This window comes from Synchiropus splendidus, chromosome 16 (genome assembly GCF_027744825.2).
Source record: "Synchiropus splendidus isolate RoL2022-P1 chromosome 16, RoL_Sspl_1.0, whole genome shotgun sequence".
Taxonomy (NCBI): Eukaryota; Metazoa; Chordata; class Actinopteri; order Syngnathiformes; family Callionymidae; genus Synchiropus; species Synchiropus splendidus.
Genome location: NC_071349.1, coordinates 5,750,266 through 5,770,477, shown reverse-complemented (window position 1 = coordinate 5,770,477; position 20,212 = coordinate 5,750,266). Strand labels below are relative to the sequence as shown.

At 43.4% G+C, this 20,212-nt stretch overlaps 3 protein-coding genes across 5 annotated transcripts; 1 reads left to right on the top strand and 2 right to left on the bottom strand.

The window, feature by feature from the left end:
- Positions 1-335: 335 nt before the first annotated feature.
- Positions 336-8,417, bottom strand: pabpc4 (poly(A) binding protein, cytoplasmic 4 (inducible form)). The gene is made up of 15 exons (XM_053845290.1): positions 7,974-8,417; positions 4,850-5,043; positions 4,152-4,267; positions 3,489-3,628; positions 3,323-3,417; positions 2,560-2,697; positions 2,398-2,493; positions 2,065-2,334; positions 1,662-1,752; positions 1,493-1,588; positions 1,293-1,420; positions 1,092-1,182; positions 894-1,024; positions 707-821; positions 336-625 (listed from the first exon to the last, which is right to left on the bottom strand). Exons 1-14 carry the CDS (start codon positions 8,164-8,166, stop codon positions 729-731), a joined length of 1,872 nt encoding a protein of 623 aa, XP_053701265.1. The 5' UTR covers positions 8,167-8,417; the 3' UTR covers positions 336-625; positions 707-728.
- Positions 8,418-11,929: 3,512 nt separating this feature from the next.
- tmem54a (transmembrane protein 54a) lies at positions 11,930-15,336 on the top strand. 2 transcript variants are annotated; one of them, XM_053845293.1, is made up of 6 exons: positions 11,930-12,065; positions 13,535-13,731; positions 13,849-13,908; positions 14,041-14,235; positions 14,296-14,433; positions 15,017-15,329. In XM_053845293.1, exons 1-6 carry the CDS (start codon positions 12,053-12,055, stop codon positions 15,140-15,142), a joined length of 729 nt encoding a protein of 242 aa, XP_053701268.1. In that variant the 5' UTR covers positions 11,930-12,052; the 3' UTR covers positions 15,143-15,329. The 2 variants fall into 2 exon arrangements, with proteins under 2 accessions (XP_053701268.1, XP_053701269.1); XM_053845294.1 differs by lacking the exon at positions 11,930-12,065 and having other exon boundaries at positions 13,522-13,731; positions 15,017-15,336.
- LOC128747416 (probable histone deacetylase 1-B) lies at positions 15,239-19,803 on the bottom strand. 2 transcript variants are annotated; one of them, XM_053845291.1, is made up of 14 exons: positions 19,684-19,803; positions 18,988-19,100; positions 18,800-18,917; positions 18,657-18,731; positions 18,415-18,553; positions 18,148-18,289; positions 17,986-18,078; positions 17,792-17,900; positions 17,583-17,723; positions 17,000-17,108; positions 16,758-16,888; positions 16,388-16,555; positions 16,181-16,232; positions 15,239-15,905 (listed from the first exon to the last, which is right to left on the bottom strand). In XM_053845291.1, the coding sequence occupies exons 1-14, from the start codon at positions 19,733-19,735 to the stop codon at positions 15,878-15,880; spliced, it is 1,470 nt and encodes a 489-aa protein (XP_053701266.1). In that variant the 5' UTR covers positions 19,736-19,803; the 3' UTR covers positions 15,239-15,877. The 2 variants fall into 2 exon arrangements, with proteins under 2 accessions (XP_053701266.1, XP_053701267.1); XM_053845292.1 differs by having other exon boundaries at positions 16,406-16,555.
- Between the last annotated feature and the right edge of the window lie 409 nt (positions 19,804-20,212).

Here is a 20,212-nt window from a genome sequence, read left to right as displayed (position 1 = left end):
ATTTCCAGGAGGATAGCCAAGTGTGTTGCTCATTTATTTGTGCGTTCAGATTGCTAGTTTAAACTGGTAATATCACAATTTCCAGAAAATATGGATCATTTATTGTAAATAAAATATTTTCCCCTGCTAGAGTGATGTAAACGCATGTAAATAATATAAGGTAAAAATGTCAGTTGCCAATATTAGGGCAACTAAAAAAATGAATTCTAAATAAACAAGTGGATTAATGTAACATAATTCGGTATTTATGTAAAAGGAATGCATGTAAATGAAACAGATCATTTCAAAAATAAAAAAATATATAAAAATCAAATCACAAGAGTCCTTGTCATGACATAACATTCTTTTATTGAGCATACCACACACCCCTGATAACATGACGGGATGGAGTCTTGTCATAAACCAAACATAAATCTTCAAGCAAAGAAAATGGAACAAAATTCATTCTCCATTCAGGAAATAAATTCTCTCCTTTGCCACAAAATTAGGTATTTTAATTATATTAGATTTTATTTCTGATCAATAAAATAAGTAGATTTACTCTAAATATTCCTACAGAAACGATGCCTTCTCTCTTGTGTTAGCTGGATGGCTGAGTATTGTCCGGTGTCCGTGATGATCTGCCCTGAAACAAGACAATAGTGATCACGTTCAGTTTTTATTTAGGCAGTGCTGCACTAAGCAGGCGAGATGTTTGATTCTTTACCAATAAAATATAGCCAGAATGCTCAGGATGTTGGAGCAGCACCAGTGGTGCCCACTTTCTGGGTGGCTTCTTTCTTGGCTTGGTGGGCTTGCAGTACTGCGACCGCCTCCTCCACCTGAACATAGAACATATTCAGATTTCAACAGAGGTATGTTAGGATGTCTTAAATGTGAAGGACACTACAAACCTTTGACCGCAGAGATTCATGGGACTCCAGCATGTGCAGCAGCTCAGAGTTGTCAATTTCCAGCAGCATGCCAGTGATCTTTCCCGCCAGGTTGGCATGCATCGCCTGAATCAGGGGGAAGAGACGTTCACCTGTACGAAAAGATTTGTATTGAGACATAACAGTCATCGCCTGATCACAGTTCAGCAGATCATTTACCAAGCATCTGCTTCTGCTCCTGTGGCGGTGCAGCAGCCAACATGGAGGCTGTTAGCGGCTCCTGGCCCTGGACGTGTACGGCTGGCTGAGCCTGCAAGTTTCGGAGCGTGAATGAGCTTAGCAGAAAAGTGCTTGGTAATCATCATGAATTTTTTAAAACCTACCTCCCCCAATTTAAACATAGGTATGCTTGGGTCTTACCTGTTGTAAAGGAATTGGTTGCACCACTTGAGGGTTGGGGTTTCGCACACCAGTGGCGTATTTATAAGGAGGCATTGGCCGAGGGCCAGGCACCATGGAAGGACGAGGCGCCATTGTCTGGCCAGCAGCTACCAAACAAGAGAAGCTTCACTTGAAACGCTTTTAAAACGAGAAGCTGTGAGTGTAACGCTTGAACTCACCTCGCAGGCCCTGAGAGTTTCCACCAGGACTCATGTGTCGCATGTTAGCACGAGGGCCGGGCTGTCGCAGCGAGCTGGGCATTCCCTGGAAGCCTCCTGAGTCAAGAAGATGATTTGGAATTCCTGAGAAATTGCTCTTAAAGATTACTGAGTTGAAGTGTTGTGTCACCTTGGCCTCTACCGACTTGCTGTTGCCAGCGAGGGTTGGGACGCATTGGTGCCATCTGATTGGGTGCATAGTATGTGGTCCTGTTCTGGGCCTAAGAGGGAAAGAAGGCTCTTGATGTCATACAAATCTGAGCAGAGAACCAAAGAATGCAAATTTTAACAGCAGTCAACATAAGTACAAATACACAACACGGTCATGTTTCGATATTCATGCAATCATTGCCTTAACCAGGACTCTGAACCACAGTTAAACCCAATTACAATAAACTACTTTTACTGTTTTAACCCTCTAAACCTTGTGAGGACAGGCCAAACTATTCTCACAAAGCAAAATGTCCTCACAAGAAGGTGGCTTGTCAACTCACAAGTATGGCAAAACATGCCCACACACACGGCCTGGTTACCTGTGGAACAGCTGGCATGAAGTATCCACTGGTGGGCTGGAACTGGTTGATGATGGCGTTGGCCGGCATGGCTCTCATGCCAGCGATGCGCTGCATGTACTGGTTGGTGAGGTGAGCTTTGCGCTCCTCCTTGCGCTGAGCCAGAGCCACATAGAGAGGCTTGGATCCAATAATACGTCCATTCATCTCAGTCACAGCCTTGGTGGCCTCCTCCGGGGAGGAGAAGCAGACAAAGCCGAAGCCTTTGGAGCGACCCTCCTCCAACATCACCTAGAACATGGCCAGTTTTCAACCACCTTCGTGTCTTTAAAACAGAGATGTTTTCATTCTCACCTTCGCACTTGTGATTGAACCGAATGGAGAGAACTCTTTACGCAGTTTTTCATCATCTATCGTATCATCCAGGTTCTTGATGTACAAATTGACACCCTAAAACCAAACTTGATTAACACTGAATTCAGAAACATTAAGGAAAATGAAAAGTTGGATTCAGACCTGGTAACGACTGATTCTTTCCTGCTTCAGTAGTTCAAACTTCCTCTTGAGCTCCGCCTGCCGCTCCATCTTCTTCTGAGCACGGCCCACAAACACAGTCTTGCCGTTGAGTTCAGAACCATTCATGTCTTCAACAGCCTAAAGAGGAGTTCATTAACTTGATGTATTTATTATTATTTATGAATTGCAGTATTATGGTATAAGAATGTTTGCCACAAGAAGCCACAATTTTTAAATTTGAATGAATTTAGTATATTACTGAATCAAATGATGGACCCATACGTACATTTAAACAAAATATTGTTTATTTTGCATCAGTATGACAATAGCACAATAAATCAGGATGGTGGCTATATTCAAGTTTTCATTATTTATTTATGATTTAAACTAAAGCTCTTTTAATGTTTTGAAAATATTTGTCAAAGAATTTCAATTTCATAAGAATTTCAAGTCCATTCAGAGTAGTGGAAACCCTGGCCATTGTGTAGTGAAAAACATCCCTGAACAAAAGCCAACAGATGCTTTTGTTTGCTTTTGTTCAGGGATTCCTCCATGTTTGTTATCATCCTAGCTGCCACGTGTCTTGTGCATCAGAGTGATCAGTGGACCAGAAACTACTGCACTTACAAAGGTTCCCTGTTGTCTGGAGAGCAAACTGTTAAATTAAATCAAATATGTTTTTGTTGTTGTAATTAATTAATCGTAATTCACTCCTAAAAGTACCGGCACTAGTATTTATTGAGTCGATCGTATGTGCCTGTACCTTGTTAGCGTCCTCATGCTTCTCGTAGCTAACAAATCCGAAGCCTCTGGATTTGCCGGTGGGATCCGTCATCACCTTCACGCTGAGGGTTTTCCCTGCAGTGTCGAAGCAGGGTGTCAAGTATCTTCAGATGATGTTACAAACCAGCAGTAGAACATCTCTTCACCATATTTGTCAAACATCTCTTTCAGCCGATCGTCGTCCATGTCCTCTCCAAAGTTCTTGATGTAGACGTTGGTGAACTCTTTGGCTTTAGCGCCCAATTCAGCCTCACGCTCTTTGCGAGATTTGAAGCGACCCACAAACCTGAAGATGGAGGAAGAGCAGCGGCACACTTTTAAAACAACACCGACCCATCTGGACAGGCGAACTCAGGGATCCGACCATGCCGGCGAGACAGCTTCGTAAACACATCACAGACAGTCACCGCGATGGGGAGAAATGGTGGTTAATATCACCAATGTGAGCAGTTATGTCCACATGCTACAAAACTCCAGGTCCAAAACGTGAGGGGGTGGATGAAGAGGGGTGAATGTACACACTACAAAAAAAGCCAAAATGTACTTAAATACCTTGATTACCTCTCCCCTTTCCCGGCATCCCCTTCTGAATTGCTGCATTTGATCCATCACTAAAACACACAAGCGTTGCCACACAAACACACAAGCACTTAAAGATGGAAGGCAGTGAGTGATTCAGCGGGATCCAGAATGCTGGTGAGGTTTTAGTTAAAACACACTGGATATTAGTGAGTAACCATCAGCTCAGATCAAGCATTTAGACACCAAGCCAGAAAAGCACACAAATACCACTATGATAAGACACTCACACCTTGCGGTCATTCAGAAGCATCCCGTTCATCTTCTCAATGGCCCGGTCGGCCGCGTCCTGCGTCTCAAAGTGGACGAACGCGTAACCCTTCGAGCCATTCTCGTCACACACCACCTGAGTAAAGGAGATGAAAGCAATGATCATGAGGGTAAATACACTTTTCTATCGCTGACAGAAACACAATATATTGGATTGAAAACACTCCTGTGAATTTGAGATATGATAACCAAATCTATTTCCAGATAGAATTTCCACACAGTATTTGACAAACAACATCCCTCCACATACGTAGCCCGCACTCTTACCAGGTGTGTCACCCATTAAACTCTTGTGGGATTACCTCTCCTCTCAGATCACCCCAGGGACCGAGAGACTAGTATGTCTTACTCAGAGACACAGCTCTACCACAAGGGGACATTGAGAGCTTGGATTGCAACTCAAGTGGTCATACACACATGTGATTTTCCATTTTGACCACATTGTTCTTTCAAACCCACCTGTATTGAATGTTCACTTATTTGGTGGTTTGGCTTTTGTTTGTTTTCTTCACCAGATATTGGTCTAAACAAGAGTGTGGAACTACTGCGATTGCTCATTTTCAATCTTTAACAGGTGTTGCACAAAAGAGGAAGGTAAAGGAAGAAAAAGAAAAAGAGGCGGAAAATGAAAGGAAAACGCAATGGATGGATGGAGTACCTTGCATGACAGGATGTTCCCAAATGTAGAGAAAGTGTCATAGAGAGACTTGTTGTCGATGGACTTGTCGAGGTTCTTGATGAACACATTTCCCACCCCTGACTTCCTGAGGGACGGGTCTCTCTGGGACCACATGATCCGGATGGGTTTTCCTTTCACCACGTCAAAGTTCATGGTGTCCAGGGCTCTCTCAGCTGCAGGTGGAAGGAGTCATAAATGTTAATGGACCCAAAATAATTTCCAAATTGCCAAGCACTTCATAAAAGCTCCCCCAACAATAGTTCTGATCCCTTTACTCACAAACCAGATCTGACAGATAAGGTCTGATTCATTTCTCATTATATGTAAATAGTCAGTACTGTCAGTGCACTGCAAATGAAAATTCAAAAGGATATATATATATATATACACACATATGTGTATATATATATGTGTGTGTGTGTGTCATAATGTAACACACCTGTGCCTAATGTATATTTCAACATGATGCATGGTTTTAAGAAACACTTGCAGCTGCTTCACGCTGGAGACACGTGTAGAGACACCACATAGGACCATGTGGTGGAATCACAGCAGCTGTGGCCCGTGTGTGTGGAGGGATGGAGGGGGGGAGTGTGGACCACATGGTAAAGAGCTACAACCCTCACTCAGATCGCATTCAACTGATACGTTTGTTTTTCAAAACATACTGTGAGTTAAACTCAAGCAGTTGCATGGCTTCACTTGCGAGTGTGTGTATTGACACCGCAGGAGTGCTTTTGTTCGCACCGGCCGCTCTCGCCACTGAAAGTGTCTGGTAAACAAAATAGAGCTGCCTTGCGTCTGCTGGCATCAGCAGTTTGGCCGGCAATTGTACCTCACACCACATGTGCTCAGAGGTGTGAGAGCTTTCATGCGTTCTGGACTCTTCACGGAGGAAGTCAGTCAACAAATCCCATAGCTGTGAACATGTAGAATACATGTGGACAGGCCTGTGTGTGTAGCCTGGATTGTGCTGCAGGGGACGATAATCACGCCACACTGTTCACTCACAGGGTGCTAATATAGAGCAGGCACGTTTTGGGCTGCCCAGAATGAGGTTCTAAATTTAGAGAGGGGTCCTGAGAGGTATGTGCTGGGGAGATACTCCAGAAGAATGTTGGGATGAGCAACAGCACAGTTTAAAAACTTGAAATCATCTGGGTGACTCCATTTCAAAGCTGTGCGTGTTCACTTATAAAACAGTCTGATCTATGTACAAGTACATTATTTAAAATGATGGTACATAGAAATGGATACAATACAATTGCTTTTGATGGTAAGTGTTGTCTAAATGAAATTGGGCTCAGTATCAAACCCCTTACTGAGATGCCAGTTAGACAGGTTTCAGTCAGTCAAGCTGACCGACACCTAGCCAAATGTGTGTGCAAGTGCACTTGTGTACCTTGGAGGTCATAAGATAGCCAACATGCAACAAGCGTAGCTAAGGCCCAATTGCACTTCTGGGAATATCCATTAATTCTTACACATGCAAACACATGAGTCTCTTTGAACAGAGAGTCCAAAGCAAGGCCTGCAAGCCATTTGCAGCTCTGATCCAATGTCAGACCACAGCCGCGGTTATCAACCAGAGAATATTAAATTACCAGAAAATGTCTAAATGTATGACAGGAAAGGTTCTTAGCTGCCAAGTCATGTGAGAAGCTCCTTAAGTCACATGAATATTTGGCCCATCACTGTGAGGCATGTAGCGACTGCAATGCTGTTCCTGTTCAGTGAGGACGGGAAACATTTCCAATATCGTGTAGTACCAATACATACATGTTTTGAAATTTGAATAAGATAACTTCAGGTGTTATGATACCAGCTGCTTTAAACTCAGAAAATTGCATTTAATAACTTTATAAATTAAGCTGAAACAAATATATTCAGACTGCTGGTCCATGACATCACTGGACACTTGATGCCATCACAGACACACTGGAGTCCAACTCCAACCCTCCCCCAAAGACCTACACTACCAGGAACAAATGGTGTCTTCTCCCTGGTGGCTCGGCTAACATTTGTTCCACCGACCACAACTGGAGCTGAGAGAAGTGGCGACAGGTGTTCAACACCACAGGCAAAAAAGCCCACAGAATGTCAACAGAAGAGTAAACTGCAGCACACAAGTCGTGAAGAGAATCAACGTTTCGTCTGCCACATTCCCATCAACCAAGCTGAATGTTTGATCACTAACCTGTTTAAACACACACAACTGGTTTTAGGACTAACAAATACTTTAGGCTCACTCATACTTCTCTTTTTGAATCAGACATCAGCCACAGTAGTCACAGATGAGATACACTGACTTATCTTGAGTGTGCTAGACTTATTGTGAGGTTCTTTCCTATGCAGAGAAGCAGATGATCTACTCCGAGTCTCTGATGGATGACTCATCCAGGCGTTATCTCCCACTGAATAGAAAGACAGTCCAGTATCCGGAATGCTTTATACCACTGCAGGGGTTTATATTTCTAGTCTAGACCTTTATTAATACACGAATATCTGGACTCTGCTGCTTAGGTCATGTTCCAGATGCAATGAAGTGAGGAGCTGAGATAGATCGTGACTTGAAGTCCATGCTTGTTTCCAGCCGATTACAACTGAAAAGTAAGAACACTCAATAAAGACATAATAATATCATGCAAAAAAGACAATGATGAATGAAATCCTTAGCTGCCCTGAAGATTTTCTACTTGTACTTGTCACAACACATCATTAGAGGTTCAATAGGGTGTGATAATGCTGATAAAGTAAATTAATGTCAAGCAGCATGTGGTAGTAATAGACTGAGTTAATGTTTAATCGTTTTAAACTATAATACGATATTACATCTCTGCCCTAACCAACGTTTTAGTGGCGTGGGTGATCTAGATTCCTATTTATGTACATGACTTCAATAGAACTGGGTCAGCGCATATGCGAGTGAAAATTTGCCTAAAACAGAGGAAACAACAGTTGAACCCAAGAACGAGGAGTAACTGGTTCACAGGTCGAGAGTCACAGTGCGAAGGTCGACATGGTTGGACCGTGAACGCGTCTTAAAGGTACACACACTCAGATAATAAACACACGTTTCGATGTGTCAGTGCGTGGTACTTACCGTCGGCGGGTTGGGAGAAGTTGACATAAGCGTACCCCAGGGATCTTCGGGTCATCATGTCTCTGCACACCCGGATCGACAGAACCGGCCCGGCTGGGCTAAACTTCTCGTACAACATGGCCTCGGTGATGTCGGGGTGCAGGTCTCCCACGTACAGGGAAGCCATCGGATAACTCCCAGTGGCCGTGTTCATGTCTCAAACTACCAAAAAGCTTCGACCAAAAAAGGGTCCGGGAGCGAGCTGCTGCCTCTGCTGCGGCTTCGAGAGTTCCGATCGGCAGTGAAGGTCTCCTTTTTTTTAACGAGTTTAAATTTTTGCTATTTTTTTAAACGTTTCTTTGCGCGATACTTGTTTTTATTAGTTTTATGAATTTTGTAATTTTTATGTATTTTTTATAAAAGTTTTTCAAGAACAGTGAGTAGGACACTCACGGTGGATTTGTGGCCGGGGAAAGAGAGAGTGGGAGGGAAGCGTGGGGACTTTATAGACGCTGGTGAGGAGGATCCAGCCTGGACACGGTCACGGTGGGGAGGAATAACACTCGGAGCATGCGGTCTAACGCGATCAGTTCTCCACAGCGACATCTGGCTGAAGTGATGGGAATACCAAGTGGAAACACCGCGGACAATCTGATTAACTCATTTGTCATTTACATTTTCGTTCCATTCTAGTTCTAAAAATATCTTACAGAAGTATAACATTTAATATATTGTCTAATTAAAGGCGTAAACATTTATATTCCTTTATTTTTAAGAAGACGGAAGTTGACGCTTGGATTTTGCGATACTTCCGGCAACGACGTTGCGTCGTAATTCGAGTTCCCCCAAATGTAATGTTTCGCATGGACAAATTACAAATGAAAGCCTTTGTAGCCAGTGTTAAACGTTTGTAAATCAGGTCAGAATCAAGCACAGCTTGTCTCTGCCAGACCTTTTTGCTGAAACAGTAAAATAAAAACCTGATGCACATTTGAGGTGAATAAGTCGTTTATTTAATCGTATCAGAATTTGTCAGTTATTCAGCACATTGAAAGATGAGGCTCCTGCTACTCGGCACCTCCCATTCTCCTGCTGAAGAGAAGCACGTTAGCACAATCGCTACCTAAAATTTTACGTCTGATTCACCTGAATAAATCCATGAGTGTTGGCATCATCCCCTTCTGCTCTTGCTTCCTTCTAATTCTTCTGGCCAAGTCTTCATTCATCAGCACCTCTTCCTCATAACTCAGTGACTGAGAGCCATCTTTACCTTTAGAAATCTCCAGTTTGGAGCGGATTACTGGCGGCCACTGGCGCAAGTCTTCCTGCTTGACAGAGGTCTCGCTCTTCAGATCTGGAAGGTCAGTGGTGGTACGAGTCATACTTGGTTGGGCGAGGTGAGAATCTGCAACCATCTCTGGCTGTAGGTGAAACTGTAGCACAGAACCAAAGAGCTTCAGATTAGATTCAATGTCTGTTTGAAGCTTCTGCGTTGCCTCTTTTGTCTGTGAAGCGCCATCCGCCTGGACCTGATCAGGAAGCCAGAGTGCCGCTCTCTCATTTGGCTCCCCATTTAGTACCATCATAGTCTGAGGAGGCGAGTGAGTGTTCACAGGATCTTCTGTTGGTACAGCATCAGCCTGCATAGACCAGTCGACTTTGGGGGCCTCCGGCTCCTGAGGTCTGGGTTCAGTGATGAACGGTCCAGCTGTGACAATGGCCATGTGCTCTGGAACAACGACAACATCAGTGACTGAAGTCCAGAAGGCCTTTCTGGAAAAAGTAATTTTAAAACAGACCTGGTTGAAGAGTTTTGACGGGCAGGCCTTTACACTTTGACATGCAGCAGCTGCAAACCTCCACATCACCGCTCAACTCCTCCCACCTGATTAAAGTAAGTGAAAATATGTTTGTCCCAAACCATAGATGCGCCCGATGTTGAGGGTCAGAACTATATCTAGCTTCTATATTAGCTTCATAGCACACAGAGATCCTCTGAATAGTTGTGATCAAGTCGACCAAGCCAAGCCATAAGATAAGTATATATAAAGTATGACTGCAGGATCCAAGTACCTGGACTGGATCAGGTTATAGTTGCAGGACTTGGACCCACTGCTTATCCTCTGGTCAGCGATCAGAACACTACAGTGGACAAACATCTGCAACAGAGCAGTAGTCTTCTCAATCATGACCAATTGAAAGCTGAAAACTTAACTCACCTGGGGGATCATGAACGTGGTGTTGAGCTCGATGTTGATCACACCTGTAGCTCCCTCAACAAACTTGGTGACAGGGTGAGGAGAACCAAGACTGGTGGTGCACCTAGCAGAACCACAGGTGAACTAGGACTCAGGTTTTAGGGACAACAGATGCTCACCCCTTATTCATAATGATGGGGTGTCTGGGTTTAGCGTCTGGTTCAGGAGATGCAGAGATGAAGCAGGACTGGACAAAAAGTTGCTCCCGAGTTTGGAGGTCGGCAGAGATCTGGAGGTGAACCGTCTGACCTCTTTTATAGACATTGGAGGCCGGAGCGTCAGCCCATGAGGCTAAAAACACAAGAGTGATTCGTAACCAGCAACAACAGTTTGTTAGGTATACTGACGATTCATGGCTCTCATTGAGAAAGTCCTGCTGGTCTTAGGAAATGCTGCCCAGTCATGCTGGTTTAGGTTTTCATCAGACCTGGAAAACATTCAGTGAGATCAATAACCCTATTATAGACCATAGCATTATCTTGATTTGCATGACATGTACACACACACACTATATATATGACACTTTTTTTTTTAAGTAATTTTTCACACATTTGATTATACTTTAGGAACACAAAAGATTAAGTCTAAATATTTAATTTAAAATAAATAAAATTAAAATAAATTAAGACAAAAACAAAACTTGAAAACTAAAAACTAGTCGGCTGCTAAACATCGATTTAAAACTGCATTAGTAATTTCGGACCAGGTGTCCAGTTTGAGAGCCTCACCTAGTGGTCATGCAGGAGATGTGCACTTGTGAGGGAGCTGGTCTGCGGGTAGAAAAGGGTTCTCGAACGTTGAAGTGGAGCGAGTTGGAGAAGACCCCAAATCCATTTTTTACCTGCCAAATATCACAGTTAAACGTGTTTTCTTGGGCATCCAGATGAGTAAAGAGACTGACTTCGTGCGTGGTTCCACACTGGTTAAACCTGTAGGAGAAGATGAATTTGTGTGGCAGCTCTTTGGTGCTGAAGCAACCGTCCCCCAGCTGGACCTCCTCTTTGCTCAGAGAGACCCCTCCAAATCTCTTATCCACCAGGACGGTGAGCAGAGAGTCATCACAGAGCACCTGAACTTTAGGCACCTTCATGATGGGAAGAATATCCGGCATGGGGAACGCAGGCCTGCGGGTTCTCCAGGAGCTGAAGACGTTGTAATATGGAGAGAACTCAAACCTCCTCTCAAAGGGGAGATGGAGGAGGTTTTTAAAGAAGCCTTGATGGTGGTTTGGGACGAGTACATCCTGCTGCCCTATTAGTGGACATACAGGAGCAAAGAGTCCCAGAAGAAACCAAAGAACAAGCTCCACTGCAGCCATCATGACCAGACAAGTGAGCGCACGCCACTTACAAGCAGGTCTGTTATTAACCAGAGGACAACCAGGTGATGTCAATTATCAATCAGTCAATGAGCCAAGCCAGGTGGAAGGGGAAGGAGTCGTATCAAAGGTACCGTATTGGTTTGTTTCTCTTGGTTTATTAAATCCCCCTCAGGTTCATTATTAAGTACAAAGTACAATGAGTTGCATAAGTTCATATCACACAAAGCTAATGCGACTAAAGTTTTTATTTATTTATTTTTCACTTCCCGCTTGTTAAATTTTGTATAACCATAAGGATTATATATATATATTATACATAAATATTCTGGCGCCAAACAGTTTTGTGCCGGGTGACGTCACGCGATGTTGTGACCTTCGCGTCAGTCTCGGGATGCAGGGGGAGGAGCTCAGGTGAGCGACAGTTGAGGAGGACAACTTCTCTCGGGCCTGGGAGTCTTTGGAAAGCGACAAAATGACAAGAATGTAACCATCAGCGTGACGTGTTGGAAACAACCCCCATCATGGTGACTTTAGGTGAGTGGTTTTTGAGATTCATCGGCAGGGAAAACGAAGTTGCTGCGTCTTTAGGCGTGGTCTGACCCAGAATGTTCCTCCACTTCTACCTGGCGCCGCCGGACCGATCTGTCTTTCTTTTGTGGAAACGACAGATATATTCTATGTGACAACATTTATTCTTTAATATCAGGAGTCAGATTTTGGAAGACTTAATTTACACTTCGTTTGATTCATTTACTGTCAATAGAGGGAGTCAATGTTTTGAGGGTAAACATCGCTTTGGAACACCTAGGCATTGCTGCCCCCGCAGGCTCTGCGTGGTTGTTTGAACACCCCACCCTAACCTTTGTTCAGCTCAACGACAAACAGGGGTCTCCCTTTCATAAACGTCGCACTTTATGAATTTGTGCCTTTGCGTGTGTTGTTTGCACCAGACCTGTAATGTGATCTGTTTGTGTGTGTACAAACAAAAAGAGCAAGTGTTCCCTTAACTATAGCGTGATGGTGCAAGAGGCGGCTCTTGTTCCATAGTTGATAGCAGAGAAAACTTGAGACTCCTCTGTGGAGAAGGAAGGATCTGCAGGAGGTGTGGGAGTGTTGTCGACAAAGAGGAACCGATGTCCGAAAGTAGGTGAAACGGCCTCCCTGGACTAATACTTAAGAGCAGAAAGCAACACATCTGTGAGGATCCAGACACTTCTGGCATCTTTTGCTCCCAAGCTGGAGTGAAGATGGATCGGTCCGGGTCTGCCCTGTGTCTGATGCTGGCCAAATATGGATGGGTGGAATGTTGGTGAATTGATGTAACAGTGAAGGCAGTTTGTGGGTGGTTTGTAGGTGACTCTCCGTGCTACATTAGTGGCTGAGTTGTAGTTGGTAGATCGATATGTGGTGCTGTGTGGTGGAGAAGACATGAATTTTGCTCAATAGTGTTCTGCTAAGCCAAAAACTAAGACAGATTTCTTCAAATATTATCGTTAATTATTTTTCAGGGACTTGCAATATGGCATGCAAAAAGTAAATAATTTGAATATAATATCTATAATATCTTGTGGACTTTTTTGTTTAACGGTCTACAGTACCGAATGGGGTGTCAGTTTCATTGGGAGCTGATTTTAGCATGAAAGTTGGTTAAAATATGTACACTGCACCACTGACGCCACCTCATAACTCAAACATACTGTACATCCATTTTCCCGTCTTTCATCTTCAACGACTTTTGAATCCCTGTAATCTTGGTGTGTCATAATATTGATGTGCATTGAAGATGATCTTTTAGTCAAAACGTAAGGTCTCAGCACAACAGCTATAATGTTTGTTGGTGCTATGTGCCGCACTGATGATATCTAATGTAAAACAAAGGGTGCGATTACTTGTACCTGTATTTGGAAATTAAAAGTACAGTGGCTGCGGCAGATTACACCTCGATATTTTAATGTGTCTTTCATGTAAAACATGATGCAAACTCATGTTTATGCCTCCCACAGGAGTTTGCTGCGTCAGTCTGAAGGACAACAAGGCCCTGATGAAAATGGGCTTGGGTCTGGTGCTGGTGGGTCACATCAACTTTCTGCTGGGAGCTCTGGCCCATGGCGCCGTCCTCAGGCACATCACTGTGCACCACGAGGCTCGGATCATGGTGTTCGCTGTCTCCAATGTCGTGGCTTTGGTTGCAGGACTCTTGGTAATGGCAGCAGTGAATAAAAAAAAAAAATAGCAGTATACTTGTACTACAGCGCATCATAATCCCAGTTTTAACCGTGAAGCCGGATAGCCCTGATCTGCCTGTGTCTCTCCTCAGGGAATCATCGGTGGAGTCCTGGCCATTGTCCTCTCCAAAAACAAGAAAAGCCGGATCCTGGTGAGAACTGCGACACTCCCCCCCCGCCTGCCCCTCCACCGCTATTACTCACTTGGTTGTGCCTGTTAAAACTTGTTTTCCGATGAGATTGTGCTGAGCTCATTTGAGTAGATTTTTTTTTTCCTTCTGCAGCAGTGGGTTCTGTTAGTCTTCAGCATCCTCGCTGCTCTTCTGGCTGTCGCCTCCACGTTGGGCCTGTTCGTCTCCATGGTGACAGCCATTATACAAAAAGGACGCACCCTGCTAACGCATTGTACCTCTACAGCTAGGGAGATTGATTCATCCAGCATCACATTCGAGTGTCCCTTTGACCCCACCCGGATATACGTGAGTCCACTGGCCACTGCTCTTACACTTCAGTCTTGTCAACGTGTGTCTCTTCTTCAGGGGACCATCATCGTCCTGTGGGTGCTGCTGATATTGATGTGTGTGACCGAAGCGGTGTTTTCTTTCCGATGTTTTGCTGCGTGCACGTCCTTCTTGTACCTGTGCCCATGCAGGCGCAAGCCGGTCCGAGCCAGGAGGGTAAGCTGTCCACTAACACAGCACATCATTATGAGCAATGAGACACTCCAGATGGGTGAAGTTGTCTTGACCAGAAAGGCTGTTGAGAGAAAACCGTCGACCGAAAAAGCGCTTTGCACACTGAACGATGGAATCTGAAGGGAACTCGTGCTGGGATTTCAAAGTCAAGCCTCAGGACTGAAGTTGAGACACGTCAGCTCTGAATACTTTTAAACAAAGATCTGTTTGTTTTAACCGTGTGTATTGATGATTCACATAGTCTAAGTGAGACTGCTGCTGAAACGTCTCCAGCTCCTTTATCCCACATTTCTCAATTTCTTCCACTTTGTTGAACATAAATGAGTGTCTTTGTTATAATTTTAAAAGTTAGTTGGATAACTGCCACAGGTATCTCTAGCTTGTTTTTTTGGAGAAACTCATTCATTCGAGGTCTGACTCAGTGAATGGGCTCCTGACTATTGACCAGACACTACAGTTGAAAAAACAAGTGCGGTTCACTTTCAACTCTCTATAATCATATTGAGTGGAAAGATGAAGGATGTTTAGCTAAAATGCTTCCTGAAAATAAATGTGATGGTTGCAGGTGCGAATCCAGCGAGCTGAGGTTCCATCCAAGCCAGCTCCTCAGTCGGACTCTGAAGTAGAAGTTCCGGAGCAGGAGGACTTGCTGGATGGGAATGCTACTGCAGCACAAAGTCAATGGCTCTGAGACAACTGGACTTGAACCAGAACTGTTTTTATTCGTGGGACTTTTAATATTTTGTACTTTGTATCAGTGGAAAAAAAATGAACATCACACAACTGATATTTTTGTTGCATTTTATTGGTTTCAGGTTCATGACATTAGCTTCTTTGAGAATACAAATATATATACAACAAATTAAACCTGGCGCCCTTCCACCCTGAACGTTTAAGACCTAATTTGAGTGGAATGTGATCCGGTGTACTCAAACGTCCAGTATGATGGACCAGGAGACATAGAAACTTTGGGTGGGTGGGGGGTAATAGAAAAGTTCTAAAGTAAAATTGCTGTGCCATAAGAAGTGAGCCACTCCATGACACAGAAAGATCTATGACACGCGCATGCTGCCACTACTTATTCAAAGGCACAGGCACAAGTGTAAGGACAAGAGGAGTATCCAAAATATCTATGATTTAAATAAATTAAATCCATCAGATATATAAAAGCATACTTGTACTAAGCCATTTTACAGAGTAGCTTCACGGGGTACATGAGCGCATAAAAAGAAACACAGTAAAGTATAAAAAAACAACATCATCATCATCATAAACAGCAATAATCTAAAGGTGTAGAAAATCCGGCTTGGATCCTCGTCCTGCAGTGAGGGGGACGTGATCGCAGTACAAAGGTGTGGTCCTCACACCCGGCAGTAGCTGGAGGAGGATTTTAAAAACATGTCTGATCAGTCAGCATCCATCAACTTCATGGTGTCTTTGATTCCTCTTTAGGCCTGAAAGGGACAAAGGTTTTGATTATTGATTTTATAGATCAATAGCATCTGGGAAGTGATGAAATGATTGAGCAATAGTGTTGCATGGAACATTCACTGAACATACAATTTTAGTCCACAGAAAGCAGGATGTAGGTTCTGCTTTGTTGCAAGCAGACTTGCCCACATTTAGGCAAAGCATCCCTGAGTGAGTTTTAGCTGTTTTAACGTGGCAATTTCGGTTGTTACCTCATGTGATCCCACTACATGAGAAATCATCACAAACTACAACTTACTTTGACGTGTCCATTTTCTCCTCCTCCGGCACCTTCTCTTCTTCTTTCACTTCTGTTTCAAAGAAAAGCAGGAACCATTAACACCGAGCACAGCAATAGTTGGTGCCGATCAAATGTTAAAGTAAATCAACAGGCTCTGAGGTCAAGGATGCTAGGTAAAATAACAACGTGCAGGATGAGATGAGAATGAGAAAAATGAATAGATACCTTTTGTTTCCTCCTCACCTTTCTTCTCCTTTTCCTCTCCCTCCTTTTCTCCTTCAGTCTTGGCCCGTTTGGCCTTTTTGAAACTGGCTGCATTCCTGCGACCCTCGCCTTCGTCTTCTGAGTCGGAGAATTCCTCTTCGCACACTATCCTCTTATCATGAGCACGGACTAGAAAATCAAGAGTGGAAACGAGTCAAAAAAGGGACTTGAGAAATGCTGAATGACACAAAACAGGAGCCACAATTATGACTTCCATTACAAGACTCTGGAAGCAATTGAGACGCCCGCTGTCGTACACAATTTTAGTCTATTAGCAACAAATAACCTGGGTTTTTAGTCAAACTGCTTGAATTGAAACATAGGTTTTTACTTGATATGCGTTTGTTTGGATCTTCCTCCTCCTCGTCTCCACTGTCCTCTTGAACAGCATCTTCTGGGATTGCCTGCATCTGCACTCCAGGAGCGTGAGGCAGCATGCGCAAGTTCTCAAACAGACGCTGCCTGCATGACACCACACAGACAAGGAAATTACATCGACAGTCCTCTCAAAACACTTGACATTAAAAAGCAAAAGTAAGGTGCGGCTTGTAAAGTACAACACTGATGACTCACTTTATCTTCTCCAGGTAATCGTTGGTGTTCTGGTTGGTCATGTTGGACGGGCTGATGTGGAGCTTGAAGTCTGGACCAAAATACTCAAAATAATCATTGTATGGGAGCTCTGCAAGCAGAAAAGCAACAAAATATTCTTTAAGTGTCACCTTCCAGGTGAAGCTTTCCTTCACTGCATCACACCACGAACATAAAACCACAGAAGAATCAACAACAATGATTTCCTTACATTACAAAAAGGCTTTTGATATTTTAGAGACCAACACTTGTGCTGGGGACAATTTCCCATAAAATAATCTCAACCTCACCAAATGAACATTTTCAAGATGAATTTGCAGTTGCAACATTTCGCTAGTTCCTTTAATAGGAACAATTTTCAGTGTTTACTCTTTGTGCTATGACTAGAACTAGACATACAACTTTGAAGTTCACTTCCACTTGAGCTAACAGAAAACATTGTTTCTGGACAAATACCTGAAAACCTTGACACAGTGTTTCAGCCAGTACATCAATGGAAAGTCAACAGAGACTTAAGGAATGTCATCTGATGATGCCACAGCAGCCTAAGAAATAGAAGACTCACCATTCGGGATGGATGTATCAAGAGCCACTGCAGTCTCGTATGTCCAGCAGCGAGCAACATTTCGGATTGTATAGCCTCCACCACCCAGCATGAGCAGAGGCAAGTTGAAGCTCTTCATGTACTCCACACACTTGGCATGACCTGAGATTAAAACACATATTGCAGATTCATCTCTTTACTTTATGAAAGGGTCTCTTTTTGAAACTGACCTTTGATGGTGAGGTTAAAGCAGCCAAGTCGGTCCCCTGACAGAGAGTCAGCTCCACACTGAAGAACCACAGCACTAGGCTGGTACATCTCCATGACCTTGGCCATGATCTGGATAAAAGGAATGCAGTTCAAGAATCAGACGTCACACTGTGAGCAAATCATAATAGCTCTGTGCTAGTCTGTATTTACTCACCGGCTTGAATATGGCTTCATAGGACTCATCGTCAATGCCGTCCCTCAGAGGGTAATTCACAGCATAATATTTGCCCTTACCAGCACCAATGTCCTGAAGAAAACACATTTCATATTGTTTAATTGTGATCAGACAAGTCTTATTTTGTGATGGTGAACTTACTCTGAGATCTCCAGTTCCAGGGAAGTACTCTCCATACTTGTGGAAGGACACCGTCATGACACGGTCAGTGGTGTAGAAGGCCTCTTCCACACCGTCACCATGATGGATATCAATATCAATGTACAGTACTCTCTGGTGGTATCTGAATAGGAATGCACCATACAATATAAACAAACAATCTTTCACACTTATATCTGTAGTTCATTTCATCATGTTAAAAACAACTAAGGTTATCTGAATGCCAGAGGATTTAAGAAGGTCACTCACTTCAGTAACTCCAAGATGGCGAGTACAATGTCGTTGACGTAGCAAAACCCAGACGCTTCGGACTTCTTGGCATGATGAAGACCACCAGCCCAGTTGATGGCTATGTCGGTCTGCTGTTTGTTCAATTTCACAGCACCAGCTGCAGAAAAACAGTATTTAAAATGAGAATTACGTTTAAAGTTTCAGAATTTAAGAGGGCCAGAAGTCAGTTATGGTTCTACAAGAAATTCAAGACCACAGACCTACGGAGCCTCCTCCGGACAGTTGGCAGAACTCAAACAAGCCATCAAAGACAGGACAATCTTCTCCAACATTGACTGGAAGAAACATATCACTTATTAGACCACACTTTTACCAGAGCTAGTAATCCAAGAACACAACTCACATCTCTGCATCTGCTTGCTGTACTCAGACATGTTGTCCGGTCGGATGGAGCGCAAGAACTTGATGTAGTCATCGCTGTGGTACTTGGTCATCTCCTCAGCGCTGGCTTTGTGTGGACGCTGTGAGAGGGGAAGAAAGATCTTTAAACACAGATCGCTAAAAGTGAAAGTTGAAAGGTCAAATTCGTACGTATATCTCCATCTTCCTGTAGAGGCCATAGTTGAGCAACAAGTTGTGGGTCATGCGGATGCGGTGGGGCTTCATGGGGTGGCCCTGGCCATAGTAGTAGTTACCAACATCACCTGCACATTAGGAGAGAAGCGGTGAGAAACGTCTACAACTACAAAGGACATAAAAAGATTGATCGACACATGCGAATAAGGTCGAACAGCGGGGTTCGGTCAGCTAACCATTCATTTCGAACAGCAAATTCATTCATTTATTCTCAAATTCTTCATTTATGACTTCAACTTGTGTCGTTAAATACATTAATTCCAAGACATACACAGCCTAGATGCCCCGACAGTGGATAAACGACTATGCTAACCGGCGCTACCATGTTAATTATGATGAGCCTCATCGCCATTGTTAGCCAGCAAGCTAAAAAAAAATGTTCCGGCTGAAAAGGAAGCTACTAGTAAAAAGCTACACGTGTCGCTTCCGTGGAGTAACACTAAAAAACAAACAGCATTTGGGTTTGATTCATTCCCAAGTGTGCTTTTGACGACACACGGTCATGACGATAGCTGCTCAAGCTAGCCGCAGAAGCTAACGTGCAACACTAGCAGGAGAGAATTTAAACTGCATCGCCTATTAGCGCAAACCAGCCGACGTGAGATGCCAATTGAAGCTAGCTCTGTCGAAAATGCATGGAGTTTTGCTTACCGTCATAGTAATAGCAAACTTTTTTCTTTGTTCCTTGCGAACTAAGCGCCATTTTAATCCGTTTGGTGGGATTTCACCGCGAGACAGAAGACGACTGCAGGCGGATGGGGAGAGTTGAACACACTGCCCCGTGCTGGCCAACTCTTTGTTGCAGCCACACAAAGAACTCCGACACTACACTATTCATTAGCATAGGATCAATGGAGACGACTGCACGGCTATCTGGTTACGTTTCTTTTTTTGTTTGTGATTAAATAATAAATAAATTGTCAGTTGATTTCAGTTCTAATATGTGAAAATGATTACATTGTAAAACATAGGGGAGAATATTTGCATTTCACGATGAATAAGTATTACTTTAAAGGGAAACATTTATAAAAGTGTAAGATAATGCAGAATGGGGAATGTAGGAGACAAAGACAGCCTTATCTATTACAAATAACTATGAATAGATGTCTTTTATTTGTCCCACAGTGGGGACATTTAGGAACATAAATAGTGTAAAAGTGCAGTATTATGAAAAATACAA